Source organism: Urtica dioica, chromosome 1 (genome assembly GCF_054948205.1).
Source record: "Urtica dioica subsp. dioica isolate 48M chromosome 1, U.dioica_male_clone48M_v1_H2, whole genome shotgun sequence".
NCBI classification, from domain to species: Eukaryota; Viridiplantae; Streptophyta; class Magnoliopsida; order Rosales; family Urticaceae; genus Urtica; species Urtica dioica.
The window spans coordinates 6,347,341-6,373,093 of record NC_142756.1 but is presented as its reverse complement, the minus strand read 5'-3'; the positions used below and the strand labels follow the sequence as shown (position 1 = coordinate 6,373,093).

The 25,753-nt window shown below is 36.7% G+C and overlaps 5 protein-coding genes across 6 annotated transcripts; 1 reads left to right on the top strand and 4 right to left on the bottom strand.

Moving 5' to 3' along the window:
* Positions 1 to 566: 566 nt before the first annotated feature.
* On the bottom strand, positions 567 to 3,397 carry LOC149406796 (SGNH hydrolase-type esterase superfamily protein). The gene is made up of 6 exons (XM_089627534.1): positions 3,163 to 3,397; positions 2,932 to 3,059; positions 2,699 to 2,825; positions 2,508 to 2,620; positions 1,496 to 1,745; positions 567 to 939 (listed from the first exon to the last, which is right to left on the bottom strand). Exons 1-6 carry the CDS (start codon positions 3,395 to 3,397, stop codon positions 737 to 739), a joined length of 1,056 nt encoding a protein of 351 aa, XP_089483660.1. The 3' UTR covers positions 567 to 736.
* Positions 3,398 to 5,480: 2,083 nt separating this feature from the next.
* On the top strand, positions 5,481 to 9,024 carry LOC149406795 (alpha/beta-Hydrolases superfamily protein). Its single transcript, XM_089608842.1, has 5 exons — positions 5,481 to 6,356; positions 6,956 to 7,014; positions 7,144 to 7,272; positions 8,104 to 8,239; positions 8,412 to 9,024. The coding sequence occupies exons 1-5, from the start codon at positions 5,658 to 5,660 to the stop codon at positions 8,748 to 8,750; spliced, it is 1,362 nt and encodes a 453-aa protein (XP_089464968.1). The 5' UTR covers positions 5,481 to 5,657; the 3' UTR covers positions 8,751 to 9,024.
* Positions 9,025 to 16,250: 7,226 nt separating this feature from the next.
* SDG40 (SET domain group 40) lies at positions 16,251 to 18,613 on the bottom strand. Of its 2 annotated transcripts, XM_089608823.1 has the most exons (6): positions 18,354 to 18,612; positions 18,115 to 18,268; positions 17,911 to 18,042; positions 17,677 to 17,817; positions 17,223 to 17,450; positions 16,251 to 16,979 (listed from the first exon to the last, which is right to left on the bottom strand). In XM_089608823.1, exons 1-6 carry the CDS (start codon positions 18,506 to 18,508, stop codon positions 16,353 to 16,355), a joined length of 1,437 nt encoding a protein of 478 aa, XP_089464949.1. In that variant the 5' UTR covers positions 18,509 to 18,612; the 3' UTR covers positions 16,251 to 16,352. The 2 variants fall into 2 exon arrangements, with proteins under 2 accessions (XP_089464949.1, XP_089464941.1); XM_089608815.1 differs by having other exon boundaries at positions 17,911 to 18,268; positions 18,354 to 18,613.
* A 698-nt stretch (positions 18,614 to 19,311) lies between these two features.
* On the bottom strand, positions 19,312 to 24,069 carry LOC149406793 (THO complex subunit 4C-like). The gene is made up of 7 exons (XM_089608832.1): positions 23,869 to 24,069; positions 23,052 to 23,314; positions 22,613 to 22,756; positions 22,455 to 22,523; positions 21,319 to 21,506; positions 20,603 to 20,653; positions 19,312 to 19,837 (listed from the first exon to the last, which is right to left on the bottom strand). Exons 2-7 carry the CDS (start codon positions 23,259 to 23,261, stop codon positions 19,618 to 19,620), a joined length of 882 nt encoding a protein of 293 aa, XP_089464958.1. The 5' UTR covers positions 23,262 to 23,314; positions 23,869 to 24,069; the 3' UTR covers positions 19,312 to 19,617.
* On the bottom strand, positions 23,292 to 25,029 carry LOC149406792 (uncharacterized). The gene is made up of 2 exons (XM_089617733.1): positions 24,507 to 25,029; positions 23,292 to 23,314 (listed from the first exon to the last, which is right to left on the bottom strand). Exons 1-2 carry the CDS (start codon positions 25,027 to 25,029, stop codon positions 23,292 to 23,294), a joined length of 546 nt encoding a protein of 181 aa, XP_089473859.1.
* Between the last annotated feature and the right edge of the window lie 724 nt (positions 25,030 to 25,753).

Sequence of the window (25,753 nt, the reverse complement as noted above, 5' to 3'; positions counted from 1 at the left end):
GTATTAAGATCTCGCATCCGATTTTACTGCTTACTATTTAAAATATACCGCGGGTAAATAGGAAAATCACATGTTAGCGTTCACATAGATAAAATCACATCCAACACATATAATGCATGTAGATTGTTCTATGCTCACGGCCAGAGCACACCGCATCGTAGAACACGAAACAATGGTTTTTGAGTTTCAAAGTTAATATACATCAAATTTCCTAGATCATAAATTTTATTGTACAGATCATTTAGAAACATCTAGTAACTTATTTACTCTCAATCAAATTTTTAAGAAATCTCCCCAAAGTCCCGAACTCTTTATTATAAAATTGTGTATGTTGCTTTAGGAGATATTCATGGGATCGAACTCTTTTGTTGGTGAGCATGTTATCCTAATTTTTGATAAGTTTGGACAAAAAACCAATTTCATACCTTATTAGTCATATTTCTCCAACTTTCTTTAAAGTACCCATATATTGTTTCCATTTTCTACGATTATAAATTATAAATATATTTAAACACCGTTATCACTACAAAAAAAAAAAAAAAAAAAAAAAAAAAAAAAAACCCTTTTAAAGCACACTATATTTATGGTAACGATAAACATCAGCCTGTTAATCTATATAAGTTGCAGAAACCATTATTTCTTAACATCCATATAGCTATAGAAATGAAGATCTGCAAGGTTCTAAAGTACGTAGAGTTGCCATAGCTTCTAATTTCAGCCAAATGAGTGAGAGTGGTCAATTGGCGTGGAAAGAAGAAGAATTGGCAAACAATGTTGAGAAGAGCTTTTCAGCGACGACTTCGTTTGCAGCCTCTGAGGGGTGAAATGCATCCCAAAATACGTAATCTTTTCGGTTGCTGCACACTTTTGAGTTGGGCAAGCATAGCCCTCCAATGCTCGCGTCTACGTTGCAACACGACTTGTTGGAAATCTTAAAACCTGGTAATATAAATCACGCAATATAATTTCTTTTTCATACTTTGTAGAATGCATGTTACACTATTTTATGATTTTACTATTGTGATCCCTGACTTTGTTTTTGGAACACTTTTATGAAAGAAAATTATGCTTTTAATATTAAATTCAAAACCTTAACAACTTAAAAACACATATACATACTAAAATAATTTGTTTATAATGTTATAAATACTATAAAACGACAAATAATGCTATGGTAATAGTTGTTTCACTATGATTTTGTATTTTTAGGGTCAAAACATAATTAACCAATAAATTAGTTAATTTTTAAAAAGCAATTTGAACATGAATATTAGTAACATTGAAGATTTTTCCTAAAATCAATCAAAAGCATAATCATGACAAATGTATGGCCCATCGATGCATGTCGACAAATTCACTATATGCCAACAAATCCATGATTTAACGACATCTATATCAACAAATTCTGGATTTATTGACATACATCCATGGAACCCACTAATACACTTATCTTAATTATGTTTTTTTTAGAAACTCGATATATATCTTGGCTTACCATATGTAGTTGGATTAGAGACCAAGTCGAAAACCACGGGATAAGTGTCGACATAATGAAGGGTTGCATTTGGAAGCCTTGAGTTGAGAGAGGCAACAAGCTTTTTGGTTTTGGAGTTGAACTCCAAAATCCATTGGTTCACTCGCTTCAAGCATTCACCTTTTTTGGATTTTACTCTTTGGGAAGGAATGCAACCCAGCGGACCAAGACCGTGGATTACCATCTTTCTTGCATCTAGTTCGTAAAGCCTCTATTTTTACGGGAGACACACACAAAAAGATTGTCAAATGTTCGAAAATAAGTTACTAATGGCTAAAAATATGTATTTGGGGTTAGGTGCGAATTCTTGAAAAATCTTGTAGTAATAGAGTGAAGAAAAAAAAAGCGAATTAACTTCGGCTAATATCTATAGATTTATAAAATGGTAAAGATTTGTTTAAAATAAGTAACATAACTAAAAAAAATTAAAAACACAAATATCAAGTTTTAATAAGTTTTTGACTCTCGGATTAATTTTTTTAAAAGTGATAAATTGTTTATATAAAAGATTTAATCAACTTTTTACACTGTAATTTTCATAATCATCTAGTTACAAAATGACTGTCTTGTATAATTTTTCTTTAATTGTTACTCTATTACCTTAAGTCCGATTATTTCTTATTAACATAGGATTTATAGATATATTAAAAAAAATACAAGGTGAATGAAAAAAAGTAGAGGAGAAAGAATTATAGAGACCAAAGAACAAATTATATTTTCATCGACGCCATTTTAACACTAGTACACAATAAAGTTGGGCGTTCAGACATAATTTCCCTTCCACGTTTGTTCGAACGCCCTTTTCGGTCCTTAACGGAAGGAAGATTTCTGTCCTTTAAAGGATCATAAATCCCGGCTAAATAGTTCTAGAGTGAGAATAACTTTCTTTTTTTTTATCAAACTTATGATTAACACTTTACACAAAAACATTGCAATACTAACTAATAAAAAAACAATTGCTTATGAACTTTACCGAAATCTGCTTATCCAAGGTGGAAATTAGGAGTTCCACGAAGTCATCATGTGTGTATTGCTGGCCATCTGACAGAAAGGGTTGCAAGTAATTGTTGACATAGTCATTGCTACCTAATGACCAAATATTAGAGCAGCCAATTATTATTATTTTTCACTATACTTTCTTTCAAATCTAAAGATGTATCATACCAATTCCAATGAAATACATGGCTTCATTGCACAGCTTTTTGGAAGCTTCAACCCCTACTTTCTGCTTGATAGCTTGTCTTGTTTTGTAGAAACTCTGTATTTGATCATCAAAAGATAATCTCTGAATCTGCTCAATGTGCACACAAAACATAGACTTCTATTAAAAATCTTGAAAAGAAATAAAAATGACAAAATAATGAAGGAGAGTCAAGTATTAATAATAATAATAATACAAAGTATAATCCGGTCTCATTGAGAATCCCGGCTCCACCGGACGCGTAATTGAGCCCCTTAAGAATCGCATCGTTGTTAAGCGACATCGAAAGGTACGGCGGCGGCGATGCTATCCCAAGCTTTGAAGCTACAAATTTATCACCACAAAAAAAATTGAAATTGAACAAATTTATATAAAATCAAGAAGGAAAGTAATTAATGACATTATTATAGTAAGGGCTTTGAATTACATATTATATCACCAATAGTTTTGCCATTAGTGAACCTTCCCGTGGCTTGGCGATTAGCGTAATCAATCCCGTACCACGGGAAATTCGCTTTCGCGAGAGAGTATTGAAGGTAATTGTTGTTTCCCACTTCCGTCAACGAATCGCCGAATACAAATGTGACCAGAGAATCCGCGGAGGCCGTGTTTACACTTATGGTTTTGAGAGCCAAAGTTGCAATAATTAGTAGACCTATCATTTTTACTTGCGAATTAACTCTTCTTAATCTATCACTCCTTTTATAGGAAGCCTTTGGAATTTATGCTAGTCATGGCTAGTTAAATTTTCAAGTTTTTAGGTGGACGTACTCTAAGAATTTATCAAATATTTCTGGTGAGTTGAGCCAAGAAAGTGTGATTGGTACAGTGCAATGCAAACAAGAAATTTTTTTATTAAGTTTCTTTTGGTGGTTAGTGGTTTGTTTGTCCTAGAATTGACCGACTCTGATGATTTATTAGAAGATCCTATAAATTTTATTTCACTTTAGTCAGTAAAGTTAGTTTTGTTAGGTGTTCAATTTTAGTATGTTACAGTCTGCAAGCACAAGAGAAAACTCTTGTTGGAAACAATATTAGTTTATAGTACATTTAGGAGAGAAAATCAGCCCTTAGCTTCTATTTCTGGCCAAATTAGTTGATGATTACTTTTTACAAGAAAAAATTAATTAGTTGATTTATTAGATGTTGAAAACATGGCTTCATAACAAAATTATTATGGCTCATTTGTGGATTTAATTCGAGTAAGATCCTCTATCGATATTTTCACGAACAAGTTATGTCATTGAAAAAGAACTTATTATAACGACATCATCATCGGCTAAGTTATTTAAAAAAAAACATAGAGAAAGTTGGAGAGATGGAACATATTTTATTTGTTTTTGTATATGATATTGTAAGAACTAATTCATTCGATAAGAAATAAAAAAGAGAAGGTTTTTCTGACTCAATCCAAACACAATTCCGTTTCTATCTTAGTATCAAAGCAATCTCTCAATTCGCTTCCACTCTCAACACCGTGATTTTTGTCGACGTTTCATCCTTGGAACGAAGACTTGTCCACCGAATTTCAATGAATCTTACAGCTCTTGAACGCGTTAAAATGGTAGATTCGGTTAACTTCAATTAACCTTTAACCGATTTTTGTTTCTCACGGTTAATTGTTAACCGAATAAAAAAGTGAACAATTAATTGCAATTAATTGTTTTAACCGAAGTGGGCAATTGTGTGTGTGGCAGCTGTGGCTGTGTGTGTTAAAGTGTGTCAGCGTGTGTGGCTGTGTGTGTGGCTGTGTGTGTTAGTGTGTGTGTGGTTGTGTCACTGTTGTGTGTGTGGCTGTGTGACTGTGTGGTTGTGTGTGTCAGTGTGTGTTTCAATTAACCTAGGTTAATTGATTTTTATTCGGTTAAAATTAACCGTACGGTTAATTTTAACCGAACAATTTCGATTAAAATTTAAATCAAAATTCTTTTTTTAACCGAAATTTTTTCTTTAGAACGCGTACATGTTCGTTGTCAAATCAAATGCCATAATTATTTCTTTGAATATTCAAATTTCAACTAAATGGGATCTAATCTAATCTAATCTAATCACATCGACCCTAATGGGATCGCCAAGTGACTTTGACATCATAGTTTCTATGGCTCTTTCTGACGAACACGCATTGAGCAACAAAATGCTATCATCTCAATGACGTGGTAATCATGGATATGCTCATTTGGTGGTCAGAGCTCCCACTCAAAGTATTCATGATAGATAATTAATGTCACGCGTTTCACTCTCTAAAGTTACAATATAATATCAAGATCTTTTTTTTTTTTTACATATAATTAATGTTTAATCAAAATAGATAATTTCGGTTGAATATCAATTCCAGTTTTACCGAAATCTGGAAGCCTTAACACCATAATGTTCTGTTCTGATGACAACCGAAATTTCGGTAAGGATAAAACCATTTTTTAGTTATTACATAACTAATCTAAGAATTTACCCGGCTCCTTTATTTTTTACCAAATTAGTTATAAATTCAGTAGAAAAAAATAATTATTCTATTCGTATTTTAGCGTTAACGCGGCTATGGCTATCGGATTCTTTGTTCCCCATCCCCGACTTTTTTTTTTCGTTAGCTGTTGATTCGAACTTATTTTCTCATTTGGAAACGGAATGTTTACTATATCTCGATATATAATTCGACAATCTACCTTTTACAGCGAAATTATTTTTGATATTTAATAAAAAATAAAAAAAAAAGTCGACTATCTGTAACGAAGTTCATTTGAAATATTTTTTAATATTATATTTTTGGTTGGGAAGTACCTGTAACAAGCTAAGTTGAAAACACTCATCATCATAACTCGCTGAAAGAGAAAGGCATCACAATCAGATTGAATTTGTTCTAATCAAGTCTTCCAATTCCATCCACAGCCAAGCCAAAGACTCTTCTCTCAACTCCTCAGAAATCTGATGTCAGTCTCATGCGGCGTGGAATGCGTGTTGATTCTCGGCTGCCTCCGATGGGCGTGGAAGCGCTGTACGTACATCGGCTCCGACGACAGCAAAAACTGGCCCTTCGCCACCGCCGACGAAGTCTCTCCGATCCCCCGCCTCTGCCGCATCATCCTCGCCGTCAACGAGCCCGATCTCCGGCGTCCTCTCTACCCTCCCCTCGGCGGCTACCGGCTCAACCCCGACTTCGTCGTCAAGCGCGTCACCTACGAGCAAGCCGACGGCCGATCGCCGCCGTACCTGATCTACGCAGACCACGACAACCGCGAGATCGTCCTCGCGATCCGAGGCCTCAACCTCGTCAAGGAAAGCGATTACAAGCTCCTCCTCAACAACCGTCTAGGGAGGCAGATGTTCGACGGAGGTTACGTCCATCACGGTCTGCTCAAGTCCGCCATTTGGCTGCTCAACCAGGAGTCTGATCTTCTCCGGCGGCTCTGGACGGAGGCTGGATGCCAGTACCGGATGGTCTTTGCCGGTCACTCTCTTGGCTCCGGCGTTGCTGCTTTGCTTGCTGTCATTGCTGTTAACCATGGCGATAGGCTTGGTGGAATCCCGAGGAGCCTTGTCCGGTGCTACGCGGTGGCTCCGGCGAGGTGTATGTCGCTTAATTTGGCGGTTAAGTATGCCGATGTTATTCAGTCCGTTGTGTTGCAGGTATTGAAATCGGTTGGGATTGGATTGTGTGTTAGGTGTTTGTGGAATTGACCGACTGAAATTTCAGTTCGTTATGTTTTAGTTAGATTCTTTCCTTGTGCCAAAAGATGGTTCTTATTTCTCCGGATCAAATTGTTATATTATGTAGAGATAGCTGAAATGTCAAATGAATAACAAAGAAGACTGACTAGATTGTTTAGCTATTGAGTTTAACAAAATTAAAGATTTAATGAGTGTGGCTGAGGAGAGGGAAATGGTATCTGATGCGATCTTGATATGATTACCAATAGAACAAAACTAAGGTTCAGATCGAATTTATTGTTACGCGTTTGTTGAATTGACTGACTGAAAGTTTAATTCATTACGGTTCACTTAGATTTTTTGCTTGTGCTGTGATTTGTTTCTAGCTACTTGTAGTGCCAAATGTTCTTTATTTCTCCGGATCAGATTGTTATTATGTAGATTTTTTTTAATATAGGTGAAATGTCAATCGATATCGATTAGATTGTTAAGCGATCGATTTGAACAAAACAAATATTCTAATGAGTGTGGCTGAGTAGAGGGAAATGGTATCTGATGCGATCTTGCTATGATCACAGGATGATTTCCTGCCAAGAACAGCCACTCCGTTGGAAGACATTTTCCAGTCGATATTCTGGTTAATACGCTGCACTCTTATTCACTAATTTCCTCTACTCAAGAACACCACACGAGTTTTAGATTTGCGTGAGTGGACTGTTACTCTACTATTGATATCTTTTAATTCAGGCCTTGATGGTTTGGACAGCTTGCCGTGCTTGCTATTTTTGGTCTGTTTGAGGGATACATTTATACCCGAAGGTAGGAAGCTTCGAGATAAAAGGAGACTTTATGCTCCTGGGAGAATGTATCACATTGTGGAGCGTAAATTTTGCAGGTACTGAGCACTAAACTTTGATCTTTTTAAGATTTGGACCAGAGGTTGACGATGATAAGTGTTCTTTTTAAATGAAAATTCCCAGAATTTTGCTCTGTCTGTTATTTACATAATTTTATTAATACATATGATATGAGCATGCTGTAGATTTTTCGTAAAGGTACTTCCCATTGTTAGTTGGTGTTATTATGGCCATAATGTGGTCTTAGTATGCTTTATTAAAAGTAGTTCGCCGTGTTATTTGACATGCGACGTCTACGATTAGATATATAATGAACCAAGTATCCTAGTGTTAACCTTAGTTTTCCACTTCTTGATGAGTAAAAGAGTAGTCATGTAGAGAAGAAATAATCTGCAAGTGAGAGTATTGTGCTCTCTCTCTCTCTCTCTCACATTAATTGTGAGCTTGTGGTATTATTGCGAAAAGACTTACTGATCAATATCAGGCAAGAGAAAAGAGGAAATTGGTAAGAGGGAAAAACTGTCTTGGGTTTTTCCTCACTTGAAGGTAGAAAATAGCTCAGGTGCATTTGGCTTGATTGGTATATAGGACATCAATAGATAATTATTTCTCATTTCATCATAACCATGTATATTTGTGGGATGAAAATCAGATACCTTTTCTACGCTATTGGCACATCGTGTCATCTTTATAAAATAAGAATAGGAATTTCATCCCATTCACCTCCGAGAAGCTTCACACACTTAATCGCGTGCATTTGTAGTTTAAGATCCTAGAAGTACAGATGATTGGATAAACAAGTTTTTTTAGCAGCTGAACTCATGTTACCACTATTTCAAAGATACCAATCATGCTCTTTGGATACACAGATGCGGGAGATATCCTCCAGAGGTCAGAACTGCGATTCCTGTCGATGGGAGATTCGAACATATCGTCTTGTCATGCAATGCCACATCAGATCACGGCCTTCTTTGGATAGAAAGGGAAGCAGAAAAAGCTTTACAAGTAAGTCAAACCACTGAATCGATTTATGTCTCCGAACAGCTGCTTTATGAATTTGATGGGAGCTAGTTGGTATTTGGAAAGAAAAAAAAAATACAGATTTCTTGAACTCGGGTCTCTAGTTTTCAAAACCCAAATCTGTCTAATAGCTGAAAGTGATTTTCTTGCTCTTTAGATGATGAAGGAAATCCGTCCCGAGACCATAACAACTCCTCCGAAAGTACAAAAGCTTGAGAGACTGCAGACTATTGAAAGAGAGCACAAGGATGCCCTAGAAAGAGCCGTGAGTTTGAACGTACCTCATGCTTTTACTGGCGATGAAGATGAAGAACCTCTCGATGATCAACAAACCGAAGTTTCGATTAGTATTGCAGATGAGGATGCCCTGGAAAGCTCCTCGGGCTCCGATCCGGGAAGGACAAACTGGGATGAAGTGGTAAAGAAGCTTTTCAAGAAAAATAAGTCGGAAAATCTACAACCAAATGCGGATACCACTGATTCCCCAAAACAATAGCCATCTAATTCCAATCTGGTTTGGCTCTAAGGCTGGGTTTTTGTCTGAGTGTCACTTACTGGTTATAGGATACAATTATGTAAGAGTAATCATACGCAAGTACATGGATTGGAACAATGAATATAGTATCAAATTATTGATTTGAGTATTGTCCTAACGATGATTGAGTGGGAGAATAACAAATTATGTAATTATATATGTATAAATGATCCAACTTGTGTTTCACTTTTCTCTGTCTTGGATTGGTATTCTAATAAATGTTAGCAAAATTGTGTAGTAAAATAGAATTTTAAATACAAACATGTAATTTTCTCTAAATGCAGTTAAATTTATATATGTTCTTATATGCCGGTTAACTTCAGGCGTCATTAAAAAAAATAAATAAATAAAGAAAAAATAAAAAATAATTTAGCCACCGCGCTCTCTCTTCCAAAAAACAAGAATTGATTTTTCAATCTTCGGCGTTATCGCTTCCCCTGAGACACGAAGACTTCGGTGGTCTTGACCAACGGAGGACTCTCGACGTAGGGGAAGATACATTTTCTCTTTATTTTATGCCTCATGTTTTTTTTTTTTCAATTATGTTTCAATAATTCAAGTTTACTAGATATGGCTTTTATATTGGCGATTTTTAATCGGATTGTTTATTTTTTTTTTCATATCTGAATCTCGGATCTAAGATATGATTTTCTTTTGGTGCAGATCACAATTGGAAAAGACTCTTATACCCGCAATCTGCAACAGGCGAACACCGGCGTTTTCACTCGTGATTCGTGTAGTAATTTGATAATGGCTTATTACCTGTATATAGAGGGGGTAATTCACATGTTATTTTTTTGTATTTATGATTGTTTGTGATCCACTTTTCATCTTCTTTATGTAGAAGCTTTTTTGAATTTCTTTTGCTATATTCTTATAATCTAAACATTTTGGATTTTATAAATATATTCATTTGAGGAGTCATTTATCAAAAAAAAAAAACTTTTTTTAAGCTAACTTTTTTTAAGCCACTTTTAGATTAACTGCAACCCATAACATTATTTTGGTGTCAATTTCACAGAACAAATATTATGTATCACATCAATAATACTTCGATCTTTTAACTAAATTCTCTATTTTTAACTCCAACCTAATATTTTATCTATCGATTCTGTATTTGATTAACGAAGCTGATTATTATTTGCACGGCGACGAACAATTGCATCCACTTATACATCAATCTCAGTTGCAGTAGCCGCTAACAAATCAAATTTATCAATGTCAATTTGAAACTCGAGTATGAAAAATAAGAAACATCTCACATAGTGAAACTCATTTTGGAAAGTGAGAAAGAGTATGGGCTATGACCAATATTCTCTTAAAAGGGAAGAAAAACAGTGGTATAAAGGTTAAAATAAACTCATATTGTAGGCATTGGATTCCAAAATATTACAAAATACTTATTTGGCTTAGCATGTCATGTGATTCATATTCCCAACTATTGACATTCTATGACATATCACCTTATGGGGTTTTTTTTACTTGACCTAAGAAAATTTGGGAAACTGAAAACACTAACAGTTGCTAGATAAGTACTTATATGTTTGGTGAGAATCGAATTCATGACCTCTTGGAAATAAACCAACGGCCTGACTATTCGACCATAAACACTTAGATAATAGTTGTAAAACATATTATCTCACCATGTCTACAATTGCTCAATTTAATTTCTCGCTTATACAAAATAAAATTTGTTTTACACTCATATTTTTACGTTTATGAAAAAAATTGATCTTGCACTTGTATTTTTACGCTTTGCACTCTCTTTTTGCTATTTTTTCGTGTATATTAGTATAATTATTATTTGGTAGGTACTTGTATTTTTATTAGTGTAAGTTTGTTGTATTTTATGTAGTATATAATGTGTGTAGAAAATTAAGTATGCTAACTAATGTTATTTATTTATTTATTTATTTTTCTTTATTGATATCTAATTTATTTATCAAACAATAATTAGGGCCGATTTATTGATATCTAATTAACCGGGTAAACCACAAAATAAAAGGCTTGCTTAGGGGGTTTTCATGACAAATAAATACAAAATAAATTATAAATTAATATCAACATACAAAAAATGAAATTACTAATATACTCATATAGTATTTATAAATTTGAAGGAAACTACAAATATTATATTTTTTAAAAACAACTATAAATATTATCTTCAATATTTAAGTACAAAATTATCTTCAACATTTAACTTTTCACATAATAATCTAAATAGGTTTGTCTATAGAAATTTCTTTTATTATCCAATGGAAAAACAAAAATAAAACAAAAAATTAAGAAAATAGCCAACTTAAACATTTGACATTATTAAATAACTAATGTTTGGTAAATCTTAGGTAAATAGCCGTAAATAATGACATGGCCTAATATATGGAAATGACTATTTATCTCAGATTTACGTCTGTAAATACATGAAAATGGCTATATACCTAAGATTTATCAAACGTTGGCTAGCAATGTCAAACATTTAAGTTGACTATTTTCCTAATGGACCCAAAATAAAATCCTATCATATGGTTCATTATATCATTAACACATGTACTCATATTGTAGCTGCTAATTGAGAGTAATTGGAAACAGATTAACATATTAAGATTTTAAAATTAATTTAACAGGGTTAACCTCGATAAAAACAATTGAATGTATAAAAGGAGGGAATTCATTGAGGGTAAAATTGGTAGTTCAACTTTTAGTTTAAAAAATCAACAAAATCTTATAAAAAGGGGTTTTGATATGTAAACATGTTTTAAAATATACAATTGATATTAATAGGAATGTGAAGGGATACTTCTGATATTTTAGAAACTGTATGAATAAACGCAATATTTTGATTAAAAACTGGAGAGACATATGATATTTTTCCAAAATAAGACGATAACACTCCTTGCACGTTTTTATATAAGACAATCAAATTATACAAGTAATATTAATTGTAATTCATTATAATATTTTATTCCCATGGTGTAACTTATAGAATTATTACAGTATAGATTACTGCAAATGCAGAACTTAATATTGAGTTGTTGCGATATTTCCTCGCACATGCAAGTGCATGTGGTCGCAATAGTAATAAATCGCAAGTGCGAGTCGATCCCACGAGGACTAGTTAAATTTAGATTCTAGTTTTACTTATACAAAGAGAACCCAGAGGAATTGAGGAAGGGGTGTCACAAACTTTTCAACAAGCAATTAAATAAACAAATTAATAAAAGTAACAGGTTTAACGGATAGAGAGAGGCAGGACTATGGCTTCACTAGTTCAATCTTCGGTTCGAATTCAAGGGAATTCACGCACGATTATTATTATTCATACATTACTACTCATATTCACGCTAATTATATCACTAAATCTATCTCGAGCATCTAGCAACCTAAACCTATGCCAGAATTTTATCTCTCGATCTCAATCCCTAAAAAGCACGGCAAGCATTAAACAAAAGAGTATTCACACTAGTCGATAACATCCTAGATATATCTAGCCTAGGAATGTATTACCGTAATTCAAATCAAGCACACTAACAACCTAGCCTTTCTCCAGCACCAAGTGAAATTAAAGATCATGCCTAAGTTAGCTATTCTTACACAAGCAATAGCAAAGCAGTAAGAATAATAACAATTCAAAAATATATCAAAGGGAATCCATCACCGATTCATGAACTCCCTACACCATAGCCCTTGAGGGACTTAGTGCATGGTGACGAAAAGGACAGACATAAGAAATGAGGGAGAAATAATCAAGAGCAAATAAACAAACGACATAATTTTTTCTAATAAAAACTGGAGTTCAAGAGTTTACAGGAAGAAGAATAAAACTGTGATTATTGATGAACGCGGTTCTCTAATCTCTTTTCTCTCCAAAAGCTCCAAAGCAAAAGTAGAAAATAAAACTAAAAGTCAAAAGTGTTTGATTTAGGTTACAAAAAGTGTTTTTATAACTGAAAGGGCTGTTTTCGGAGTCATCTGAACCTTTCAATTAGATCCAATGGCCAAGATCTTCTAAAAAACGTCAATTTCCCATTCCAAATTTCCGAAGGCGCACGGCACGCGACACGGGGTAGCGTTTTCGGCGTATGTGCGCTCCGCGCGTAAGATTCTGTGATTTTTTGGCGCAAGTTTTGCAGTCCGCGCGGCGCGCACTCTCGAATTTTAATGTCCCTGCGGAGCGTGCGTACAACTCTGGGACTCATCGACACTTCTGCGCAGCGCGTGGGGTGGGGCTCGCAGCGCACGGTAGACAAATTATTTTCACCGTTTGTTTTGAACTCCGTATCGACCTGTTTTGTGTCCAAATTGCGTCTTCTTCCATGGAATTGAATCTGAACACTGTTGCTACTTTGAACCTGTAACTAATCGAAAAAACACTAAAAAAACATCAAAACACCCGAGGACTCGTCGGTTTTACGTCTGAAAAGTAAGAGTTTTACGCGTGATTATCGCACTATCAGTTGTCTATATGTATGTATGTTAGTCTAAGGAAATAAATAACTGTATGCTTCTTTCTTTACCATGTTGTGCTAACAGTAGACACAAGGTAAAGAAGACTCAAAGTCACATTCCAATATTAAGGTTGGTATAATAAAAACAAAAACAAAAACAAAAACAAAAACGTTGGAGTATGTTGGAGTTGGACTAGAGAATTCTCGAGTTTAGTTCACTATTGAAAAGTACCACATGGATAAAAGAGTTTAAAAAAATGGAAGTCGTACAACTACATATAAACATAAGTACTAGGGATATAGACAAGAAAATTAGTAGCTAAGAATATTTTTTACCAAAATTAAACTAATACTATAATCACGACAAAATTCATGGTAGGTTAGTACTCGAATAACACCTTAAGAGTATGTTTGGTTGGTGACTTTTTAAAGAAATGGAATGGAATGGATTCTTAAAATTTATCATTCTTTTGTTTGGTTCACCTTTAAATGGTGTAATCATCATTATATAGAATGACCATTACATTGATTTGATTCTTTGTAAAATGGGATGAATGAGTCATTCCATCTGGTAATGAAATATTATCCCCAAATTGACTTTATCTCTAATTTAACTAATATTTGTTATGACCAAGCAAAAAACCCCAGACGAAGGAATACCAACCGACTCCGCCGGGCCTTGCCATCCCCTCGCCGCGACCGCCAAATTCTTCCGTGGAACCATCACCGGCGCATCGTCCTCCTTCTCCGGCGCTTTTCTGGTTCATTGCTTCTCCGATCTTCTTGGTTTTAGGTAGTTGAGTTGGGGAAGAGGAGAGCATTTTCGTCACTTCATAATACATTTTATTTCTACTTTTATAACAATTTAAAAAATAAACCAAACAACTGAATACTTTTGTTATTACATTCCATTCTCGTTACGTTTCTTATTCCCATTCTCATTCACATTATCTTTTGCAACCAAACATGCCCTAAGACTCCACGTAGACTCGAGTGAAACTAGAGATACGATTTCGAAACGGAATTTTGACGTTTACTGATCATAATAAAAAAAATTCATGGGTCAATTCGATGAGAGAAAAGCTTGGAGGTGTGGAAGAGAAATCGGAAATCCAATTTGTGAAGGCGAGTTAAGATGATGTGTCAAATAAGACTTGTAAAGCGAACCAGAGGCGAGCTTAGAGAATGACAGTCCGATTTCTCGAATGACGAGAACGACGAGGTAGCTCAGCCAAAGAGGATAAAAGCCATTTATTGATGAGCCTGTATTTTTTTTTTTAATAATTATGTTTATCTTTATATTTATTTTTCTTTTACTTTTTATTTAGAGTTTTATAAGCAACTAGGCCACCTAAAACGTTAGGTTTGGGATCTAGCCTATGTTTGGAGTTTTTTAGGCAAATAGCCAAACGTAATAGGTGGCAAATTATGTTTTACTTTTTTGTCCTCAGTTTTTTAATTAGCATATTTTTTTTTTCCTTTTTTTGTGCGTTAATTGTTAGGCAGTTATTTTTCTTTTGAATTAGTATCCACGTTCAATATATCTCTCTCTCTCACTCTCTCTCTCTCCAGTCACTCCACAAAAAAACTCTGGGCGTTCTCTCTCTCTCTCTCTCTCTCTCTCTCTCTCTCTCTCTCTCTCTCTCTCTCTCTCTCTCTCTCCAACCCGAGCGTGGCTGCGCCCGGCGAGATCGGCACCGGGTGGCGTTGGCCTAGGAGCGCCGGGGAGAGCCGAGTCGACCGGCGTGGAGGCGTGCTCGGCGAGGCGGGCCCGGGCGAAGGTGCGCCGGCCCTCGTCGGCGCTGTCTGCGCCGGAAGCATCGCCAGAGGAGACCCAGGCGGCTCTGGGGGCGCGCGCGGCCTGGGTGGAGTCGCGCAGGTCGGGCCGGGCGCTGGGATGGGGGCGCGCGTGGCCTGGGTGGAGTCGCGCAGGTCGAGCCGGGCGCTGAGATGGTCGTGTCGGCCCTGGGCGGCGACGCCGGGACTGTTTGGCAGGCGAGCGGCGGCGATGGAGGCCCGGGCAGCCTGGGCCCGGCCTTCCCCGAGGGGAGGCGCACCTTACAATTAAGCTTCTGTAGTATATTATTTACAATTATTTCCATTTATTTCGAAACCAGATCTGAGTTTTTTTTAACCCAGATCTCAGATCTGGTTTTTAAAAAAATAGTACAGACTGTGTTGTTACAGATGATTTATTTACAGTTATTTCCATTTATTTCCATTCAAGAATGAGATAATTTCCAGTAATTTACGTTTATTATCTGTGTTGACAGGTTCTCAATAGTAACGCCAATCTTGGTGAGCCGTTCTAGATTAGCGTGCCACGTATAACTATTTTGAAATTTTCTGTTATTTTATATTATTATTGCCTATTATTTAATATAAATATATTCATTATTTCCATTTGATTAAGTAAAAGGGCAAATTAGTCTATTAATTATTGACACCTAAACAAGTTGGCTATTTCCCTAAAAGTTATGAAACATAGGCTAAAAACAAAATCTATAGTTTCAAAGTGGCTATTTTGCTACAATGCCCTTTTATTTAATTTTTATTTGTTAATTTTTTATGGGTTCATACTTCATATAGCCTTAAACATAATACAATTGTTATATAACCAAAACCTTTGGTTAATTATAATTAAATTGCCATACATTTTTATTAACATGGCCAAATTGACATAAATACCTAAATACACATAGAAAAATTATACAAAATAGCAATATAAAACTAATTAATTATCAAAATAGCAAATTTTTTGAACTTTCAGCAAAGTAGCCAAAATTACATTGTCAAATATTTTTATAGACTAAGATTAAAAATTTTGACGATTATTCTAAGCAATTTATTGCTTAAAAAAAAATAATCAGGGTCAATTTTTTTTTTTTTTTTTTTGAAATCTGGTTATTGCACATTTTGTATATTTCACTAATTTTAGATAAACTTTGGTTATTTAACAAATCTATTACATAATACACAAAAAAAAGTATACGTGGAATGCTCAAATTTTCCACGTGTGATGTCACAAAAGTTTGCTATTAGCAATTCACAAATTTATAGTGGCTTTACTTAAAAATTTGAATAAATAAAACCCAAATTCCATTAGACTACATCGTAATTAGTTCAAAAACGTCTTTTGAGTCGACTCGATGACTTCAGAACAATAAGAAATGCAATTGATTAGAATCTGTTTATATCTAAGCCTCCACTGAATAGCCAATCTCCACCTATCCATTGCTAGTTTGACTTTTGCACTCGAGAGAGGTCCAACCCCCGAGTCACCATCTCTCAGACAATGTGCTCTAAAGAAACTTCGAATCTCGTCACTAGAAGACGCCAACATTTTCCCAAGCTCGGAATCTTGTAATTTATCGATAGAATCCAAAACCAGACTGTCTTCTTCGCTTGATGTTGGCAAGCCCTTCAAGAGAGCATTGCAATTCTCGGAGATCCGTTTCGCTACGAGTATCTCGTTTTCGGGCGAGAGTTGGGATCCCGAATAAGCAAGGTGGGCGAGTGATCTCCGGAGGTTTTGTGGGGTTGTCAGTATTCGCAAAGCGGAGAGTAAGGCAAACGAAGGCTTCCCGTTTCCGTGGATATACATCGACTCCTTGGGCCATGTATTTGAGGAGTACATTTCGGGTTCCAATGGAATGAAAACCTTTTCATTTGGGTTTTCATTCAGCATGAATCCATAGTGCTCAAGAAGCTCTAAGTTAGTGTACATTCCATAAGCCAATAGTACCTGCAAAATAATAAAACAAACGAGGAATGTACTCAAACTCTCTATTTACCGGTTTTGGTTACAGTGAAATCTATTGCGCCAAAGAGATAATAGCTCTCAATGCATTGAGAGTAAACCACTATAAATATGCGTTATTTTATTCTTGGCTTTATTGATTGTTCTCTGGATAGATTGGATTAGGGGCTCTATAATCCTAAATAGTATGTCGAGATTCAATTTTACAAAGAATCCTTCTATTATTACCTGCTCTCCTTTTTTATAATGCCTCCGAGCATAGATGCAATAAGAATCGGTATCTTCCTCGAAGCCACCATCGGTGAGCCTTTGCGAATGAGAATCAGTCTGCTCCTCCATAGCATCATCATCATCGGTACCCTCATTTGAATCGGGAGCAGCGTAATTAAACAAGTCTCCGATGGGGCATAAACACCCAGCTTTGTCCCACGGTACATGTAACGTCCGCGAGGATATCTAAAACCGGAATCAAAATCAGAAAAATCGATAACAAAAAAAAAAAAAAAAAAAAAAGTAAATAATACCCAGCACAATAACACAAACTAAATTAAACCCTTGCTAGAATCAACATTACAAGAATAGTATAATGAAAGTGTCAATCCTTTCAAGATAGAAACTTTAAACACCGAAGATAAAATTTGTATACACACTATCATACGCAATTTCCACAATATCAACTCACAGTTGCAGAAGCCCAAAGCCAAGCCCTAAACCCCACAAGCCGGGGCTTAAGCTTCAACTCTTTCATCAGCGCCCGAGCTTCTTTCCACTCCGATTTGGCCTTCGAAACAGCCTTTTCCACTTCCCACACTGCCTCTTCAACCTAAGAGCCGCACAATAATTTGAACCGCATAAAAAATAAACAAACAAACAAAAAAAAAGCACGCGAAACGCTGTGTTCGAAGAATCACCAAACTTGCATAGCTCGCTTCTCGAATTCACCGAAAGTCGAAAAAACGCTGTAACTCGGCGGAAGATTCATCAGAAACGGGTACCAAAACGAACCTCTTCCTTTGCCCATTTCATACAATAAACAAACAGCCAATATCTGTGCAAAAGACACTGTAATTAATATTTTTTTTCCACCTAACGGAGAATCAAAGAGGAAAAAACAGAACACCTGAACTGGAGAGAGAGAAGAAGAGTGAGCTGTGAGAGCTTGATGAAGCCTCTGGTCTTTCGAAGCCGCGCTTTGACTGGTCAACAGAGCTGATCTTGGCACTCTTAAAATTAGCTCTCCGCGTCTCAGATCACGCTCGGCTGCCAAACCCCTTCTGCGATAATACCAAAGACGATAACTTTATTACATAAATAAATAAAAAGAGAGGGAAAATGAGGAGTGGGGTTTCTTGGGCTTACCCGCCGGCGTCGGGAAAATATGAAACGGAGAGAGAGCGGCCGAGACATGAAGAGAGATTCTGGTCGGAGTACGTTTGCGGAGAATCGGAAATTCCGTTTTCCGTAGCCCATTTCAAAAGGGTTTCTAGGTTTTCTTCTTCTTCTTCTGGCTCCATTTGTTGTTCTTTTCTTTTAGAAAATGGCTAATCACGCAAATTGTTGAATTCGAAGTGTGCAACACACTTGCAGAACCATGTATGAAAATGGAGTAAATTACAGATTAATGACCTTACGTTTTTTTTTCAAAAATATACCCACAATTTTCAATTATACAAAATAATATCCTACCATTTTAAATTTCTGCAAATAATAACCTCATTATCTAATTGTACAAATTTATACTCACATTTTTTACTTTTTAAATTTATGCATAATTGTAGCTTATTCTAATTTAACTATGTGATAATTAATACTATTTAATAAGTAATTAAGAAGCACAATAAAGTTTTTTTTCTTAAACTTACATGTATTTTTTTTTTATCATTTGCGAAGATTTATCTATCCTACTATTATTTATAATTATTTGGGTTTAATCTTAATTACTCTTCAGATAAAAATAATAGTATTAATTGTCAAATAATAATTATTAATTTTTTTAAAAATATTAAAAATAGAATTCGTATACATGCAAAATATCGTCTACTCAATGTCCATGTCCATATTAGCCAGAAACTAAAATACCACTAGATAATAATAATAATAATTAATCACGAACTATTTACACTAAAAAAATTCCATTACTCCATCATTTCAAAAAAAACGACGTTCCAGAAACGTGTAATTGAAAAAATTTAGGAGCTTTAAAGCCAACTACTTGTATTTGCATATTTGCAAAATACCCATACCCAAATTCAATCTAGGCAATAATTTGTGATTGCTTCCACGAATACTCTTTTTCTACCTTCTTTTTTACAGCATAGACAAGGAAATTTATAAACTATATTTCGCGAAATACTAGAGAATCTCAACAAGTTCATCCCGGTTTAAACCACGAAAGCGAAGAACACAACCCCAACATAAATCTCAAACCAAGACTGCTTAAAAATTCTTCGCTACACCTAACTCTCTCTAACATAGAAGAAAAAAAAAATAACAAGGCATTTCTAACCCAAAGCAAAAGGAAGAACAGCAACGAAAAAAAAAGTCGAAAGGAATATCAATCTCCGCAGCAACTTTTGTACATGCTTTAAAATACTGATCTGCGTCCACGGATTCAGTGGGGCTTTTATGTTTGCATTGCCTCAGCGTGATAGTTATCGAGATCTTTGTCGAGATCATCGGCCGACTTTTCCACAAGGTTCTTCCTTCCGCGGCCGCGACCTCCGCGACCGCGTCCACGCCCAGCCACTCCCATACTGCCACCTCTGCCTCCGCCTCCGCCTCCACCTCGGCCCCGACCTTCTCTCACTCCACCACGGCCTCTTTGACTCGCAAACCTTGCACCACTAACAAAAAAAAAAAAACAAAAAAAAACAAAACTGACTCAAAATTTATGATCCATTCAGTTTTTTAGAAACTGCCGATTGTTATGCTTTGTGATATGGACTCTTAGACAAGCCAGAAATCAGCAACTCTACAAGTGCTTTGACCAATTAACTGAAGCTGGAACGACATGATTAACTAGTCAGGTGAGCCAAATTCAAGAAGAGAATGATTTAGATCAGAAAATAAATCGTTTTATTACCCTTAATCTGGATGGGTCAATTTGGGGTTATTTCGTTGGGCTGTGGCTATAGAATGGGGCAGAGGGATTAGGGAGTCATTCGGTCAATTAGTCACGTTACCCTTTGTACTCCATTTTTATCAATACAAAGTCATTTTACTTTCATTCATCCTCTGTTATTACCAGTCAGTTATCTAAAAAGTCTATTGGCGAACACTCTTTACTTTGTTTCTTGCTTTTTTGCGTTTAACCAAGACTTTCCTTCTTAATTTATTTAATTCAGTTCTTTTCTAAAAATAAAATTATCTTTCAAGTATTCTAGGAAAAGGAAGTCTCGTGGGTATAGGTACTAACGAAAAAAATTATCTTTCGAGTATGCTGGGAAAAGGAAGTCTCATGGGTATAGGTACTAATGAGAAAGCAAAAATGAAGCATTTTAAGGAAATCTATTAGCCTCACCTAAGCAAAGTCGTCATGTTATTAGCCATCAAAAATTGAGAATCGTAAAATTATATATTCTTTTTAAGAAATAGAGCATGAGAGTTACCCAGAGCCGCGATTAACCATAGGCGGGCCACCAATGCCACCGGGTCTAGTCCTGCACAGAACCAAATAAGACCACTTATTTTCCAGCCAAATGAAGTACGTCATTTCATGTAAAGCGCAACCTCAAGTGCTTATATATTAACAATAAGTTGAGACAAAACCGGATATTACCAAACACGTAGCTACTCTCATACAAGAAATTATCTCATGGATCACTAACTCCATTTGGCTAAAGAGATAAGGTATCTAATATTTCGAGTTCAACTGTGAAAGACAGTCCTCGTGTCTATAAAGTAAAAGACCTATGCAGATAAATCCTAGTCTTGAAGAACCATTTAAGGCAAGACCGAAATTGAAACCACGACACACAGTTTACTAAGAAACCTCCAAATCTTCAGGAAGAATCCTATCTAGTATCGCATGATAACTTAAATTTAATTATAGAACCTTTAGCCTCAGCATTTGCAAAATTACAAACAGAAGTATTACTAGTTCAGAGGTATGAACAATAGATATAAAGGTAGTAAATCCTGTTAAGATTCTCACTAAAAATGATTCACCAAACAAGATAACGAAACCCGTAAATAAATTATAAAAAAAATAAAAAATCAAGCATGTCCGTGAGATTGTCATCGCATTTTCAAGAAGATGTGCAAGCAAGAAACTTATACATATCCGCCAGGTTTTTGTATAGAACAAGAAGATAAAAGTACGTACGTCATAGTCACAGTCCTCTTCCTCCTTCCATTTGTTCCAGCTACACTCACACGAGCAGAAACAGGAATTTCTGAAGTGGCACCAACAACCTCAATCTTCATTGGTTTCCCGTCTAACAGAACATTATTATACCGCTTCAGTGCTAGAAATGCATCACTTCTCCTAGTATACACCACTTCAGCTGAGCCCTGCAGGAAAAATAATTAGATTATTATCGCAATAAAATAACAATTACGATAAACAGAAGGAAAAAAAATGGAGGAAATAAACAAAACAGTAATTGGATTAAAATAAACAGACTATATGCAGAGCACATAACAAATACACCACATTACACATACACAAAAAACAATGTCCCAAACGTTAATAGTTTTGTGAATGTTAGATAGTTTATATTGACAAGTTAATGTGGTATAAAAGAATTGTAAAGGTACTCAAATAAAGTACTAGCAATGCACGATACAGTACTCGTGATTCATAACTAAGCTTATGTTATAAAAAATTAATTGAAAAACTACTCAAGTCCTGAAGAATTTTACAACAGAATATTTGGATAGAAGATTCAATGAAGTGGGTGACTGATTCAAAAATCCATACTACAAATTCAGTGATCTGCGAGTGTAAGTTTCTCAAACCTCATTACAGAATATTCAAAAAGTTAATTTAGAAACTACTAGTCTTGAAACTGTCCTTGATTTACAAACTGCTAAAGCCCTGGAATTACAAAAGAATTTTGCAGCATTAAATTCATATTGAAGATTCGATAGAATAGGTGACCAGTTTCAAAAACCAATAGCACATATTCAGTGATCTGCAAATGAGTTTCTTAACCTTGATATAAAATATCACCGACAAAAGAAACTCCATACAACTCTTTATGCAAAATTTAAGATACTTAAAACTATTACTCCAAGAGAGAAACAGAACATTTATGAAAAATATATCATATTCATACCAAACCCATAAACTGCAGATGAGAAAGAACACGTTGTCTAATTAAAAAAAATACGGAGCGAGCTTCTAAACCTTAACATCAAACTTCCATCAACATTGCCATATCAAAACGCATAAATTCAAAACCCATTCACAGATGTGATACATGAAAACAAATTATACTAAGATGTGAAAGTACTTACATTTGACCGGCCTGTTTTGTTGTAGTGAACAGCATATCTTTTAACGTCCCCGATCTCAGAGAAAAGTTCCTGAGTTGAACGTCACGTTTCAGCACAAGGTAACGACAAATTCCGTATAGAAAGCTCTAAGACGAAAATTTACGAGGCTCAAACTGTACCCTTATATCCTCATTTGTCACTCCATTTGCCAAGTTGGAAACAAACAACTTTGTTCCAATTTCAATGCCTGTTATACCAGAAGCTCTAATACTGTCCTCAAATAAATCATGCTGCAATGGGAAAGCCTTGGGTCTGCGGAAACGCTGATGAAAGAATGCAGAAAAGATTCCAGATTGGCAAAAGAAGAAACGTCAGCTTATGAACACATATCAAGATAATTCTCCACTCCTCAAAGTGCTCAGAAAAATAATCCACTAGAAAGATTAATCGCGAGGACTAGCTACACTGGACGTCCTCAGCGCTTTACTTGATGAGAGACAAATTGAGTTTTCTCCGTGGATTACACCCTCTTTGTGTTGCGTAGGGATTTCTTTTATAATATAAAAGCGTTTCAGAGTGTCTTAGCTTATCATAAAACATCTACAGTTTTGAGCTTGCCTTAGCAATGATGTGAGGTGATTGTTGAGCATTCACTGATAGTGGGCCTCTACGGCCAGAACCCATCGTTCTGCCACCAGCACCACCACTAAACGACCCGCGGGCCCCACGGCCGCGGCGGTTTTTAACCCTTTCCCTAATCCTTTCTCGGTTACCACCGCGGCTACTTTTTATAACATCATCGAGAGACATATCCAAAGGAGTAGACATCGATAGATGATTCAAGTACAGATCTTCGGATCACAGAGAAAAGCTCGTAAAACCTGCCACACATAAAGCACAAACATCAGTAAAGCACACGAGCTGTAAATGTTGAGATAAATACCCGGGAAACGAAATACGTTTTATATCAGTGTACCCCCAACCCCAAACATAAATATGATAAAGTCATGGATCAGATATGGAAGAAAAAAAAATGACTAATTTCCCTAAAACTAAAAGAAAATATGAACTTTGGGTCGAAACATCAACGGAGATTCACGGTTTTTAAGATCCAGAATATTATTTTAAGATCGACGCAACTAGATCAGCCAACAAAGCACCGAAACCCTAATAAATTCGTTTCCATAACCGTTTAAGGAACCACACAGACAATAAATAAAAAAAGCATAAATTATAATTGAACCGCAAATTTCAGATCTGAAGCTCAAAATAAAGTAAATCAAAGCCCCAATCGCAATACCACTAGTGAAAACAACAACAAAAAAGGCTTAAACTACTCAATATTGAATCGATAAAGCACTAGCAACAAGCGAATTCAGAAAGAAAACCAGTAAATTATATAAACATATCTAAAGGCTATAGAGAAGCAAAGTACCTGAGTCAAGATAAGCGAAGAAGAAAAGAGAAACGCGATAACAAAAATAATTAGGGTTTTGGAGATGGTGACGGCGGAGGAGTGGTGTAGGGCTTTTTAACTGGTTTCTTTTTCTTTCTTTTTTGCGGAGTCGGTGTTTTGAAGGGATTTTTTTTTTTTCTTTCGTTTCCTTGTTATTTATCTTGAGATATCAAAGAAGAGAGAGAGAGAGAGAGAGAGAGAGAGAGAATAAAGAGTCTTCGTCAGATTCAAACTTTAATCGCTATATTTATCTTGTTGGTGGGGTCGAGTCGAGAGACCGACGTATACGCTTTAATAAGATATTTAAGGCAGAGGTTTATTTTTTTTAATAAATTGTTTATGGTGGATACGGCTGGCATTGAAATAATCGAGCTGGATTTACCATTACACCCCTCTCCTCTCAATTATTCCAAGTATACTTTTTTTTTTTTTTGAGGAAAACATTTGTATTAAAGCTCTCTGGGAGCAAGGGCCAAGTCGGGCCATGAGAAGATCCGAAATACAGGGAGGGGGGGTATCCAGCCACATAGAGGAGTGCTGGGTTTTGGCCCCCATTGAGGCAAGTCGATCGGCCACACAGTTTCCGGTTCGCCGGATAAAATTGAAAGAAAAAATACAATGATGATTGATGGTAAAGATGTCTTCAACAATCAACCCTTCTTCTTTAGCATTTTTGGATCTGTCGCGGAGTAGCATAACAACAGCCACGGAGTCCGTCTCCAGCTCACAGGAGGAGAAGCCGTACCTGGTCGCGATGATGAGACCTTCCCGGATAGCCATCAGCTCAGCCGCAAGCACCGAGGAGGTGTGGCTGATTTGGCTACAGAAGGCAAGGCAAAAGGCGCCATCAACATCTCTGATACATCCGCCTACGCCACCGGAGCCGGAATCTTGGTTAAGCGATGCATCGGTGTTGAGCTTCCATCGCCTGGTGGTGGATGGGGACCATGTGGCTGGCCGAGTAGGGCCAGGTTGCCGAGGAGGGGATGGGTTAAAGAGCGCATAGTCCTCGGAGAGACCTACCGCTTTGTTGAAGACAGCTGCCATGTCGGGTTTTCTTTCTTCGTGGACGAGCTTGTTCCGGCAAGACCAAATCTCCCAGGCCATGATGGCCAACAGTCCCAGGTTGTCTAGGGACATGGTTTTCGTAGCGCGTGTGATCGTCTCCCAAGGGTCCTGGTCTTAGCGTTGCTCCAGGATGTTCTCGAACGGGGAGTTGACCCAAGCCGCCTCTACCAATGGGCAGAAGATGAGGCTATGGGTTGTATTCTCGGTCTCGAAGCCACAGAAGCGGCAGCTGGGATCGACCGGTATATGCCTCCTAGCCAGGTTCCCTCTTGTGGGGATGAAGTTTCGGCATGCTCGCCAGAGGAAAATCCTGATCTTGGGGGGGGGGGGGGCCTTAATCTTCCAGAGGGGCGCCCACAATGCATTTGGCGGGGCGGAGGAGGAGGCTGTAGACGTTGAGGCAATTTCCATCGCAATCCGGTAGCCATTCTTGACCGTATAGATGTCGTTCTCCTCAAAGTGCCAGATTATGGAGTCTTCACGCCATTGGAGAGACCGCGGAAGCGCAAGGATCGTCTCAGCCTCAAAGGGGAGGAAAGTCGCCCGGATTTTAGCGGCATTCCACTCGCCTGGGCCGAGAATGAGCTCTTGGACTTTGGCGTTCGCATGGAGCCCCGGTGGAGATTGGGTTGTGAAGCTTGAGGGAGAAGGCAGCCACCTGTCACCGTAAATGCCAATTTTCGAGCCCGTTCCCACTCTCCATCTCCAGCCTTTGTCGATGACACCGCGGCCCCATAATAGGCTCTGCCAGACATAAGAGGATCCATGTTTTGGGGTAGCCCGGAGTATGGAAGTA